The sequence below is a fragment of the Fusarium poae genome, chromosome 1 (genome assembly GCF_019609905.1).
Source record: "Fusarium poae strain DAOMC 252244 chromosome 1, whole genome shotgun sequence".
Lineage (NCBI taxonomy): Eukaryota > Fungi > Ascomycota > Sordariomycetes > Hypocreales > Nectriaceae > Fusarium > Fusarium poae.
Window position 1 is genome coordinate 9,669,191 of NC_058399.1, and position 12,524 is coordinate 9,681,714.

At 48.8% G+C, this 12,524-nt stretch overlaps 5 protein-coding genes and 1 non-coding gene across 6 annotated transcripts; 2 read left to right on the forward strand and 4 right to left on the reverse strand.

The window, feature by feature from the left end:
• Positions 1-135: 135 nt before the first annotated feature.
• On the reverse strand, positions 136-924 carry BUD32 (serine/threonine-protein kinase bud32; the record flags this gene model as incomplete). The annotated part of the gene is made up of 1 exon (XM_044847694.1): positions 136-924. One exon carries the CDS (start codon positions 922-924, stop codon positions 136-138), a length of 789 nt encoding a protein of 262 aa, XP_044713610.1.
• Positions 925-2,388: 1,464 nt separating this feature from the next.
• On the forward strand, positions 2,389-3,162 carry FPOAC1_003123 (uncharacterized protein; the record flags this gene model as incomplete). Its single annotated transcript, XM_044847695.1, has 1 exon — positions 2,389-3,162. The coding sequence occupies one exon, from the start codon at positions 2,389-2,391 to the stop codon at positions 3,160-3,162; it is 774 nt and encodes a 257-aa protein (XP_044713611.1).
• A 497-nt stretch (positions 3,163-3,659) lies between these two features.
• FPOAC1_003124 (uncharacterized protein) lies at positions 3,660-4,334 on the reverse strand (the record flags this gene model as incomplete). The annotated part of the gene is made up of 3 exons (XM_044847696.1): positions 3,660-3,706; positions 3,757-3,802; positions 3,855-4,334. The coding sequence occupies 3 exons, from the start codon at positions 4,332-4,334 to the stop codon at positions 3,660-3,662; spliced, it is 573 nt and encodes a 190-aa protein (XP_044713612.1).
• A 1,024-nt stretch (positions 4,335-5,358) lies between these two features.
• SPT16 (FACT complex subunit spt16) lies at positions 5,359-8,681 on the forward strand (the record flags this gene model as incomplete). Its single annotated transcript, XM_044847697.1, has 5 exons — positions 5,359-5,535; positions 5,599-5,683; positions 5,736-5,857; positions 5,910-7,518; positions 7,570-8,681. 5 exons carry the CDS (start codon positions 5,359-5,361, stop codon positions 8,679-8,681), a joined length of 3,105 nt encoding a protein of 1,034 aa, XP_044713613.1.
• Positions 8,682-9,610: 929 nt separating this feature from the next.
• Positions 9,611-11,212, reverse strand: FPOAC1_003126 (uncharacterized protein; the record flags this gene model as incomplete). The annotated part of the gene is made up of 6 exons (XM_044847698.1): positions 9,611-9,719; positions 9,770-9,932; positions 9,983-10,760; positions 10,821-10,917; positions 10,983-11,019; positions 11,113-11,212. The coding sequence occupies 6 exons, from the start codon at positions 11,210-11,212 to the stop codon at positions 9,611-9,613; spliced, it is 1,284 nt and encodes a 427-aa protein (XP_044713614.1).
• A 645-nt stretch (positions 11,213-11,857) lies between these two features.
• Positions 11,858-11,939, reverse strand: FPOAC1_003127. The gene has a single exon. It is a non-coding gene; the product is annotated as a tRNA-Ser (tRNA).
• Positions 11,940-12,524: the final 585 nt, after the last annotated feature.

Below are 12,524 nucleotides of genomic sequence, written 5' to 3' on the forward strand. Positions count from 1 at the left end.
ACCACATATGATGAAATGTGGTGGCATCATTCGTCCATTTGTTCTTTTTTTGCAAAACAGCGAGCATCAGATACACGGAGTTTAGACGCTATGGTAGGGAAATTGGCTGCAAGACGGCTTTTCTGTTTTTTTGTTTCATCCGAGCATGCTTCGTTTGCGACCCCTCATCCGCACGTCTTCCAACTTTTTAAGTACAACCTTGGCTTGCTTAAAGGTTTGACCGTAAGCATCGAGCACCTCTGAGAATACACATTCCGCACGAGGATGTGTACTACCAAAAGCTCTCTCCAACACATAGAGATCTACCGCACGGTCCTCATCTGATATACTTCCACTCGCAAGACCCAGATCAATGATGACTAACTCTCCGTGCAAAGGACTGTCGTCTTGCGGGTTGGCTAAAGGCTCCAACATCATGTTGCTTGTAGTCAAGTCGCCGTGAACAATGCCGACTTTGTGCAAGTTACCAATAGCGGTACCGATCCTGTGCATGAGATCTTTCAAATCTGCATCGTTCTCGATGCCCTCTGTCCTATTTCCCAGTCTCTCGTTAATGCTCTTACGAACAGGTCCTCCAGAGATCCATTCCAGCATCAGCCAGCCGGCAGCTTCATCTACAGCGTAGACCGCTGGGACGCGGACACCATCGCGGCGGCACTTTGCAAGAATGCGAGCCTCTGAGAGGATGCGGTGTTTCGTAAGGCGCTGATCAAGGACTGGGTGTCGCCAGGGCTTGGGAGGCCGATACTTTAGAGCGCAGGGAATTTCCGGCAACAGATAAGTGCTTTTGTAGAGACGACCCTCGGCACCTTGTGTGATGAGGATTGGCGGGGTTGACGCGGGGTACTCGAGGATTTTAGGGAGGGGAAACTGGTGCGCTTGCGCCGCGGGGTCGGCGGTCGCGGTAGCCGTGGCTGTCGTCATGAGAGCAGTATTAATTTGATTATTGTTGAGAGAGAGTGAGAGGGGTTGATGCTGGCAAGGGGGAAATGCTTAGACGATGGCAGTGGAGCTTGCAAGATCTGATGATTCTGACAAGCTGCAAGACTGGCGCAGGTACAGGGAGGGATGGGATCGATGAAGTCAGCCCGTGGAATGCGAGGAGGGCATGGACCTCACGCGCTCTCCCTTCAACGGCCCGTGAGGTTTTGACTGGGCGCCAACTGACAGCGGCGTTTTTAACCTGCCTGCAGCACCTCTACAGCGCTTTAGTACCTAAACGAATCAAGTTTATTCCATCCATGGAAGAAATCCTTGGCTTTCCATGCAGGTAGCCAACTTCTTTTCTCTTTTACTCCTCCATTCCGGTCAAGCTGCAAGGTTAAATTACACAGGCTATTTCAAAGCCATACAGACTGTTTCTCAACCTTGTTCTCAACAAAATCGCTGTCTAAGACTCCCTTTCCAGCCCTAGAATCGATCCACTGACAGTTCTGGTAACCCTAATTCCAGACCTTAAACCCATGCACCGACGGGCTTTGAAGCCCTGGGCTGGCACTACTGAAAATAAGCCTAGTGATAGCGTCCTGCAAGAATTGGTCACATCCAACCGATGGATGGCGATACTCAACCTGCAGAAAAACCCACTTGGAATTCCATGTGGAAACCCACTGCATGGTTTGGCAGCACAGTACAGCATTAGTTGGGATACTACCAATCTTGCGCAGATTTAAGGTGCATCCTCTTAAACTATGACAGCGACGACTCGCGACGGTTACCAATCTACTATGTAGGTGTAGGCGCCTGCAAGTCAGATACACAGTTTCGTTTGTATTGTTTGACACTGGTGAGGCGTTTGTTGTAAACCACCATCATCAGTCAGCATCATCAGATAATTCAACCATCATGGCCGTTTCCTCCACCCGGCACTTCCGCGCTCATAGTCTATCTTACGGCGAATCCGCCGCTTACCCGGTCTAAGGGACCATGCACAGTACCAGTCAGACAATTGTAACGCCGTCAAGTCGTGCGTACCGACTGACCATGTGATGACTCTTCTGCCCTGTCTTGTCTCATTTGGACCGTCATTAGTTACGGTTCATCATCTGCAGCTGCAGGGGGTTTCTTTTATCCCCAGCCATCTGGACCAAGTGGCCTAGTACCATCACTTGTTGAGCACGAATCTGGAAGCCGGGCTTGTATGAGTCTAGAAACTACCTAGGTGCTTAATTGGAGCGCACACAAACGCGGGTTGTGTTTGCAGTAATTGGTTGTTGGTTGCGCTTGCGCTTGTTCCCTCGTCATCGCTCTTGTCTCCTTGCTTGCATCTTGTGCGCCTCTCTCTGCCCATCTCTCTCTTTTCCCTCTCACAAACACTTAGCCCCCAAGGACCATGCGTGATAGCTTCACCCACCACCTCGACTTGCCATCCAGACGCTCTGCTCAACCATGGCCGAGTTCAATCTACTCCAGTGGACCATCATCCTTATTCTGATCGCCGTTGTCCTGTCCCTCATTGTTCTTGTCCAGATCATCTCCAATTATACGGCCGCGTACCAAGCGGCGCCGCTCGAGATCGCAACCTTTGTTGATACTGCCGACTTTTCCGTCCAGGAGAACGAAAGCTATGATCGCGATGTCGCAAAAGTGCAGCGTCTTGATGACAAGATTCGCTTGACGCGCCTTCTAAGGGAGATCCAGAAGACGGGCGATGATCTGCGTGAGGACATCAATGGCATGGTGCTTGAGGAAGATACCACCAAGTTGAAGACTGGCGCCAGACTACTATGGGCATCGAAGCGAGCGAGGTTGGAGGATCGTGTTCGTAGGCTCGACATGCTACGCATGCGCTTTCTTGTCGTTTACATGGGCGTTGTCGCATCACACACGAACACTACAAACGCCACTATACATGAGAAGCCCTCTTCAAGAGCGCCACCACCACCGCCCCTCCCTACATCAAGAGATCTAGAAAAGTCACCTGTTTTCAAGACCCCTACACGGCCTGCTCTTCCCAGAGGCTTGTCGGAGAGTATCGTCAATCGTCCTCCATTGCGCAGGTTGACCACCCAAGCTCTAATTAATCATCCCGAGCCCATTCCCAAACCTAGTCGCAAGGGCTGGGCGGGAGTCGTCCACGAGCTGCAGACATCACCCAAGATGCAACAACGCCATGCCTCAATTGAGCGCGCCATGTCGAAATCATACTCACGGTCACCATGATGTTCAAGCTTCCGTCTGGGTTTCTTTACATTTTGGGTTCCAGTTGCAGCGAAAAGACATGACCATTACATTTTGTATAACGCGATTATATCGGCTGGTGTTACGCATTGCACGTTACATACTGCACACTACACATTACACGGCGTTCTTGGTGTGGCCTGGTGGCCAGCAAAACATTAACGATAAAGCATACTCCGGTCTGACTACGGGCATTTCACCAATCACATTAGGCATGGTTGAATGAGTGATGATTAACGATGGGTTTATTCGGTAATGACAGAGGTTGGAGGAGTTTGGTTCACTGATTTTTATTTCACTTCTATAGACGGGATGATACCCTTTTTCCGTGGTCTCAAGACACGATGTTTTTGTTGTATGTTTGTTCTTAGTTTTCACCTTTATATCTATATTCGAACATGTTGCCATGCTTGATAATAAACCAGTATCTGATGAGCTACAATCCTGATATCGATGCGTACGGAAGTTGCAGTCCTCGCTTAGTGACCAGTCACAGGTTCAGGGCCAGTACCATTCCTCTCTCCGACTACAGGATTGTCAGTTATAGAGCTTATATGATAGAGCTTGTTGAATTACCATCAAGTGCCACCAAGAAACGGCTTACACAGTTGTAACATGCCACCTGTTGCTGGTGTTAGGCGAAGTTTGGAAACCACTGAAGGAGCTTGACTTACTGTCGCTGTGATTTCGACAATTTCCTGCTCGTTGAAGAACTCTCGCAGACGGTCAAACGTCTCATCCTTGACTTGAACATTCTTCGTCATCTCATCCGTAAAGAGAATTACAGCCCATTGCTTCTCTGACAGCTCCGCAGGTCGCTCACCAAGGGTATCTTGCTTGATAGCCTCCAGACCAGCCTCGGAAACACCACCCTTGACTGCCAGTGGTGCATGGTGCTTCCATTCGTACCATGCCTTGTTGCACACAGCAACTCGAGAAATTGAAAGCTCCCTCAAATCATCGCCTAGCGACGTTTTGGTGCGGACTGCGCCGAGAAACGAGTTCCAACCATCAGCGACATGAGGGGAATGAAGAAGAGCCAAATCCAAAGATTGGAGAGGTCGAGGAGCACGACGCTCTTCTATGCGCTTCACAATAGCAGCATGCTCCTCGGTCTTGGTCTCAGGAGGGTTAGATACGTAGGGGATTCTCATGATGGCGGTTTGTTCCGAGTGTGGACCTGGTGTAAGTGATATGCTCCGAGGGGTTGGCCCGAATACTGTGAAAATGAAAGGAAAAGGATGAAGAGTTGACTATTGGGCAAGTGATGTTCTAAGATCGATGAAGAAATAAGGCATATTCAAGTGATGCGGAATTCGCATTTTGGTTATATATTCACCCGGCATAGCGCGGGGTCGGCTTTCAACTATCAACTCCCGACTCCACTTCCCGAGAACCGGCGCCGAGAGACGGAGCTGGACGACGGCAATAAGATAATAATACCCGGCAAGACAATACCAGTCAAGAGGTATAATCATCACAACTACAACATTGATCTCAAGTTTTTGTTCATTACAAGGATGTCTTGAGTTATCTACCTGCCTGGGAAGCTGTGAGATGTTAGAATCTCAAAGAATAGGTACCTACCTATCAGCGGCTGAATAATAACTAAACCTTGGCATACATGGCTGTGCTGCCTGCCCAACTTTAAGATAACCTTTGAAAGAGTGATAGAGCCTGAGACTATAAGCGCATGTATATACAGTCGAATGACGGATTTGCATGATTCAATAGATTGAATATCGAGCGCACCCGCAAAATCCAAACCTGTAAACATATAAATGCCTGTCAACTTGGTTGCTCCACCAACTCTAACTACGACTCTGTCCACATACATTTTCGCCCTTCAAGATACACTTCAAGTGTTTTTCACACGGGTTCTCTGCAAACAAAAGAAAAATAAGTTGACAAAGAAGATAAAAGAACGAACAAATCGTCAAACGATCGATAAACACATGGTCTTCTATCTTTCTTTCCTCAAAACCTATAGCTTGACTTGAGCTTGGATCATCGCCCAAGAAACAAGAAACGCGCTGCGTAAGGATCACGTGACAGGGAGCTTCCACTTGGATCATTAACGCGACCTCACTTTTTCTCGCGTCGTCGCAACCTCCTGTCATCAGTTCCTCGTTATTTTCGCTTCTTTCGTCACTCTAGATCGCGCATCCATCAAGCAAGATGGCCGAGATCAAGATTGACAGCAAACTCTTCCAGGAGCGCATTTCGCACTTCGCCACAGCCTGGAAGAATGACCTACGCTCCAAGGATGGCCTGTTCAACGGCGCCCAGTCTCTGGTGGTGATGATGGGCAAGGTTGAGGAGGTCCCCGAATTTCACAAGAACAATGCGATTCACGTATGCTACCACGAAACGGCCCCAAACTTTGGATGCGATCAATTTGCTGACACAATACTATAGTTCTGGCTTCTCGGATACGAATTTCCAACAACCCTGATGTTGTTCACGCTCGACACTCTATACATTCTCACAACAGCAAAGAAAGGTTAGATACATTGAAAATCCCACTACATTGGATTGCACTGACCGCGACTCAGCCAAACATCTCGAACAGCTTAAAGGCGGACGATTCCCAATCGAAGTGCTCGTACGAGGCAAGGACGCTACGGAGAACGAAAAGCTCTTCGTTAAGCTTACCGACAAGATTAAGGAGGCAGGAGTAAGTCGGTTGCTGTTTATAGTCTGAAGCTTTCTAATGATTGTGTTTATAGAACAAGGTTGGCACGATCGCCAAAGATACCTCCCGAGGACCCTTCGTCGACGAGTGGAAGAAGGTGCTCGCTGAACACTGCAAGGAGGTTTCCCAGGTCGACATCTCTGCAGCCCTTTCCACATACGCCTTTGCCGTCAAAGATGAGAGCGAACTCCGAGCGATGCGAACTGCCTCCAAGGCCTGTGTCGCCTTAATGACCCCCTACTTCCTCGACGAGATGTCCAACATTCTTGACGCCGAAAAGAAAGTCAAGCATTCCACATTGGCCGACAAAGTCGACAAGAAGCTTGACGACACCCAATTCTGGAAGACCGTGCAGCTTCCTAGCAAGGGCAAGCTTCCTTCTGACCTGGATCCCGCTCAGCTGGACTGGATTCTGGGACCAGCGATCCAGAGTGGTGGCAAGTACGATCTTAGGTTCGCGGGCGAGTCCAACGACGACAACCTCCACGCAGGCATCATCATCGCAGCTATGGGTCTCCGTTATAAGTCTTACTGCTCAACTATTGCACGAACATACCTGGTCGACCCCAACAAAGCCCAGGAGAGCAGCTACAAACTCCTCACCCTAATTCACAACACCATTATCAAGGAGATTCGCGATGGCATGACGGCAAAGGAGGTGTACGGAAGGGCTGTTGGTATCATCAAGAGCAAGAAGCCAGAAATGGAGAAGCATTTCCTCAAGAACGTTGGCTGGGGTGTCGGATTGGAGAACAAGGACCCCACCCTTGTTCTCAACGCAAAGAACCAGAGAGTTCTCAAAGACGGCATGACCCTCATCATCAACACGGGTTTCCAAGATATTGAAAACCCCCACCCCCAGGACAAGAACAGCAAAGTATACGCACTGGTCCTGACTGATACCATCAGAGTTACTTCGTCGGAGCCTGTGGTTTTCACTGCCGAGGCGCCTACAAGTGCCGATGCCAACTCTTTCTTCTTCAAGGATGACGAGGAAGCCGAGCCTGCCCCCAAGAAAGAGAAGAAGGACTCACGTGTTGGTGCTGTTGCTACAAAGAACATTACAACCACAAGACTTCGCTCAGAGCGTACAACTCAAGTCGCTAATGACGATATCGAGAAGAAGCGACGCGAGCATCAAAAAGAACTTGCGGCCAAGAAGCAAAGGGAAGGTCTCGCAAGATTCTCCGAATCCACAAATGATCAAAATGGAGGCGAGGTCAAGAAGTTCAAGCGCTTCGAGTCCTACAAGAGAGACAACCAGTTCCCCCCCAAAATCAAGAACCTCGAGGTTGTTGTTGACAGCAAGAACAACACGGTCGTTTTGCCTATCATGGGACGACCTGTGCCTTTCCATATCAACACCATCAAGAACGCCAGTAAGAGCGACGAAGGTGAATGGTCTTTCCTGCGTATCAACTTCCTGTCCCCTGGTCAGGGTGTAGGTAGGAAGGATGACCAACCTTTCGAGGATGCTTCGGCGCACTTTGTCCGAAGTTTGACCTTCCGATCGTCCGATGGTGAGAGATACAATGAAATAGCAACTCAGATCTCCAACATGAAGCGCGATGTGGTTAAGAAGGAGCAGGAGAAGAAGGATATGGAGGATGTCGTTGAGCAGGATAAGCTTGTCGAGATAAGAAGTGAGTCAGCCTTGAAATGTTTGTGATCAGACGATACTAACTATTATCTAGACCGACGTCCGGCTGTATTGGACAACGTCTATATCCGTCCTGCTATGGAGGGCAAGCGAGTTCCAGGAAAGGTTGAGATCCATCAGAACGGTATCCGATACATCTCACCCCTGAACGCTCAGCACAGAGTGGATGTGTTGTTCTCAAACGTCAAGCACCTTTTCTTCCAACCTTGCCAGCATGAGCTGATTGTCATCATTCACATTCACCTCAAGGATCCTATTATTGTCGGTAACAAGAAGAAGACAAAGGACGTCCAATTCTACCGAGAAGCGACGGACATCCAGTTCGATGAAACGGGTAACCGTAAGCGCAAGTACCGATATGGTGACGAGGACGAGTTCGAGGCAGAGCAGGAGGAGCGCCGCCGAAGAGCCGAGTTGGACCGCTTGTTCCAGGGCTTTGCTCAAAAGATCGCCGAGGCTGGCCGAAACGAAGGTATTGAGGTTGACATGCCTATCCGCGAGCTCGGATTCCATGGTGTGCCATTCCGAAGCAACGTCTTTGTTCAGCCCACTACCGACTGTCTTATTCAGGTTGTCGAGCCTCCCTTCATGGTTATCACCATTGAGGAAGTTGAAATTGCCCATCTGGAACGTGTTCAGTTCGGGTTGAAGAACTTTGATATGGTCTTTGTCTTCAAGGACTTTACACGACCTCCTTACCACGTCAACACTATTCCTGTCGAGTTTCTCGACCAAGTCAAGGACTACCTTGACTCTTCAGATATCGCCTACACAGAAGGTCCTCTTAACCTCAACTGGCCGACCATCATGAAGACTGTCACAGCAGACACCCACCAGTTCTTCGCCGACGGCGGTTGGTCCTTCCTACAGGCTGATTCAGACGATGACGGCGGTGACCCGTCTGACGAGGAGTCTGCTTTCGAGATGGATGAGGACGAGTTTGATGAGGAGTCCGAATCCAGCGACGAAGGCTCTGACTTTGGCAGCAATGCCAGTGACGATGAAGACGAGGATGCTGAGCTTGACAGCGAGGATGAAGGTGAAGATTGGGATGAGCTAGAGCGCAAGGCCAAGAAGCGAGACCGTGAAAGCGCCATGGAAGAGGAAGACCGTGGTGCTAACAAGAAGAAGCAGCGCAAGCGCTAAACGGCAGACCGGCGTGAACTTGGAACTACGACGTTCTGGTTTGTTTCCTTGCTTCCCAATATTTGTACTAAAACACGCAAACTTTTTGGTTTTTACTTTATGTGTGGGCTCTCGCGGTCTTTTGATGGGACGATATGGATAGCGGAGCAGTATGCCCAAAATTAGTAGCTATTGTTGGTGAGAGGATGGTGCTCTTCCCAGTGTATTTCGAGATGACCAGGATCGGTCAATGGACAGTTGTTTTCGGCAGATTAAGATAAGGTAATTTTATGAATTTAAGCAGTTTTAGACAAAATTATTTCACAGGTTATTTCTCCCTGAGTAAGATCTGAAAAGTGTTTGTGTGATTGATTATGCTTGAGCTTCCAAGTGTTGTCGTTTTCTTCACATCTTCTCCAAGACAGCATTCGTAAACAGTTCAATTCATTCTATCCATGATTCCGAGTCGCAGCACGCCAAACTCCCTACCCATATAAATACGTACGAAGCATACAATCCACGCTCTTTCTCCGTCCCATTTTTTCTCAAGCTTTTTGAAAGCATAGGTAGGCAAGAGGCCGCTATGTCACAAGGGAATATTGTTGGAGTCGGACCTTTGCTACCCTTCCAATGCCCAAAAAAGAAAACAGAAGAGTCGGAGACTGCAATAATGACTAGTCGCACACCAAAAGGAAAAGACAAAGAGCCACATGAGCAATAAAAACAAATGGCGATATCCAGAAAACCAAAACATGATTCAGAGCACCATCTCTTGGTACCCAGCAGTCAACGCCGAGTGCTTGTTTCACGTATCCGACTTACGCGCCTGACCTGGATGAGGACGACATAGGTAGGAGAATTCCACCTGTTGCGCTAGGCGGGGACTTGAGAGATGCAGAGGCTGGACTTGAAGGATGTTCGAGAAGAGCGCGAGAATCGTCGCGAGCTGACTAGGCTTCGCCAGGACGGAGTTCGCGACCGGAAGCGACGGCCGTACTGGGACCAGACTTGGCACCAGGGGCGTTGTTCCACGAGAGATAAGTATGGTCACCCAATTTTCTATTGTCAGGTTAGTAAGAAGAATACCCAAGGTCACACAAAAGACAAACCTGGGTCGGATAAGATGAGTGACTGTAAAGACAGTACCGAGAAGGATGCAAACACCACCGACGACGACGTAGGCGATGCCGAGGAAGGGATTGCGTCCTCCGATAACGGTTCGGGTAGAGATGATGATGGACTTGGAACCCTTGTACTCTCGAGTCGGGAAATCTGGCATGGGTTAGACAAAATGTCCTAGAAACGTCTGGCGGCTGACTTACGGTCATCGACGATAAGGTCGTAGGTTCCTGGCCACATAGCCTGGGTGTTGTTGCGCTGGTAAAGCTTGCTAAAGGTGGGAAGACCCGCCGTACGCATCCAGACCTGAAAAGCTTCCCATTCTTTGAGGTTAGGAGGAGGAGTATCTTTGGTGTATCCATCGGGGTAGCGTTTCTGCCAGTTGGGAGGTGGCACAATTTCATCGTAGCTATACTCAGTCTTTTTGTAAAGATCCTTGTCGCTATCCCATGAGATACCCGAATTGTTGCTCATAAGGTAGGTCCATGTCTCGTTGCCACTGACGCCTGGGGGGTTTGTGAGCTTGGGGCTAGTGAAGGTATCGTTAAACATAGAGTTGGCGATGAGACCACAGGGATAATAAGGCTTGTCTCCCTCTCCATATAGAGGAGTGCAATCAGAGTTGCGAATATCGCTGATGGATCGCTTTGAACCCTTGAGCTGGTCCGTGTCGAAGGAGAGAACGTATCGACGATGATTCTGGTAGAAATTGGTGAGGTGGTAGTAGAAGAGGACTGGAGGACCCATCTCCTCTGGGATGGTGAACTTGAGATGGCATCGAGGGTTGAAAGTTCTAACACCGTTGTCGAGGATGGTGCTGACGTTGACCTCGCGCGCCCATTGAGCATTCACGGAACTGTTAGAACTCTTGAATGCAGTGCTGACGGCGCTGCCAGGCATTGCTGTAAAGTTGCTTCCACCTCTACTACGAATGGGAGCATCGACAATGCAGTTGGTGTAGTCGAGTCGAATCTCTTGAACCTATATTTGCGCATTAGAATGAAGTGGCAGAGGTGGTTTGGGGTTTCAGGGAGATTGTACCTGAGAGCTCGCGTACAACAGCAGTCCGCCGATGGGAGCGAATATAATTCCAATGGCGAAGAAGAGAGGCAAAACAGTCTTTGGTGTGAGGATAGGCCTGTCGCATTGTATCAGCATCGAAGGGGCGATTGAGAAGATGGGATGAGGGTAGCAATGACATACTGCCAGGCCTTTAGACGCTGCTGTCGAAAGGCAGTGTCTGAGATGCATCAATTAGCATTTACAGTTCCCCTTGTGCGAATTCATTCGCGCATAGTTTTTATATGAAGCGCATTATTTGGGGCGCACTCACTCGCAGGGCGGCGACTCTTCTTCTTGTCCGGCTGCTTCGGGCCATCATTTGAGTCGATGGAATCAGTGTGGTCGATGCCACGGGGTTGTTCGTCGGCCATTGTATCGTCGTCAGAATCGATCTATCCGTCTCGTTCGGTGCGCGCAATGTAAATGTAGTATAATTTCGTTGATGGAAGGGACTCGGAGTTGCGAGGGGAGGAAAAATATGCGACCCTCTTGTGAAGCTGACGGGGATAGAATGGAACGGTCGCGCTGTGGCTCGTGAAGCCTTACGTGTGTATTGAAGGAGTACGTACCTACCTCCTTCATTCTCCTTATGCAGTCTGCTAAAGGGCAGGTGGAGTAGGCTGTGCCCCCCATGAAGGAGTCGGGTCGCAGGAGTCCAGTGGTTGGCGCCCCGGGGAGCAACTAACGCGCCCCAGTGAAAAGGTCCCCTGAAACATACCCTGCCGTTGGAGAGGTTGAACACTGTAAATTAGCTTTAGCAACGGAAATCGCATACAGAGCTTTAGGTATTTTTGTTACTATACAAGCTTAAAACTACTGATTTGATAAAACTTACAGATGACTGTTGCAGTATATCATTGATTGTTAAACAATCACATCACTAATCAACTTAAAGTAGGTTATACTTGAAATTGTTTAATGCATTACTCCACCAATTTCATATTACTCCGGAAAGTAGTAGTTGCACAAACCGGGCAATCAGCAAGGAGACACCAAGAACCACAAAAAGATAACACCGACGCAGGCCTGATTCGAACAGACGCCTCCGAAGAGAATAGATTTCTAGTCTATCGCATTAGACCACTCTGCCACTGCGCCTTCTTGTGTGAAGGACATATGAGTGTCACAGAAAATGAATCCTGTGTTATGCGCCAGTCTGGCCCAGAATGCTGAAAACAATCCATAGCAACATGTCAATCTGGAATCACGAGTACCGTGGTGTTAACCGAGTTGGCCTATTATCTTGAAGAGCTTCTTTTTTTAAGTCATGAATGGATACCCGGGCTAAAACCATGTATGCAATGTGTCCAAGTGACGAGTTTCTGTTCTTCCTTCATCACAATATTATGCGCATTTATATAATTACATGAGTATATATATACGCCTCTTGTCCACTTCTTTCTCCTTCTTCTCTCACTCTCCTTTGATTCCTCCTCTCTATCTCCCCTTTGAATGCTGTAGCTAAGCCGCCTCCCCTTCCGCGCAGACTCTTTCCAGCTACAGCCAATGCCTCAATAACTGGGGGAATAAAGACTAAATAAAATAGGTCAAAACGTGTACGCCTATGTGTATGTGCGGGACCATCGACTGTAATGCGATGACTGGGAAATAAAAGAGAAAGGATCCAAACTAAAAGGTTAACAATAGTTCTGGACGCGCATAACAACACCCCCAAGAACCCAG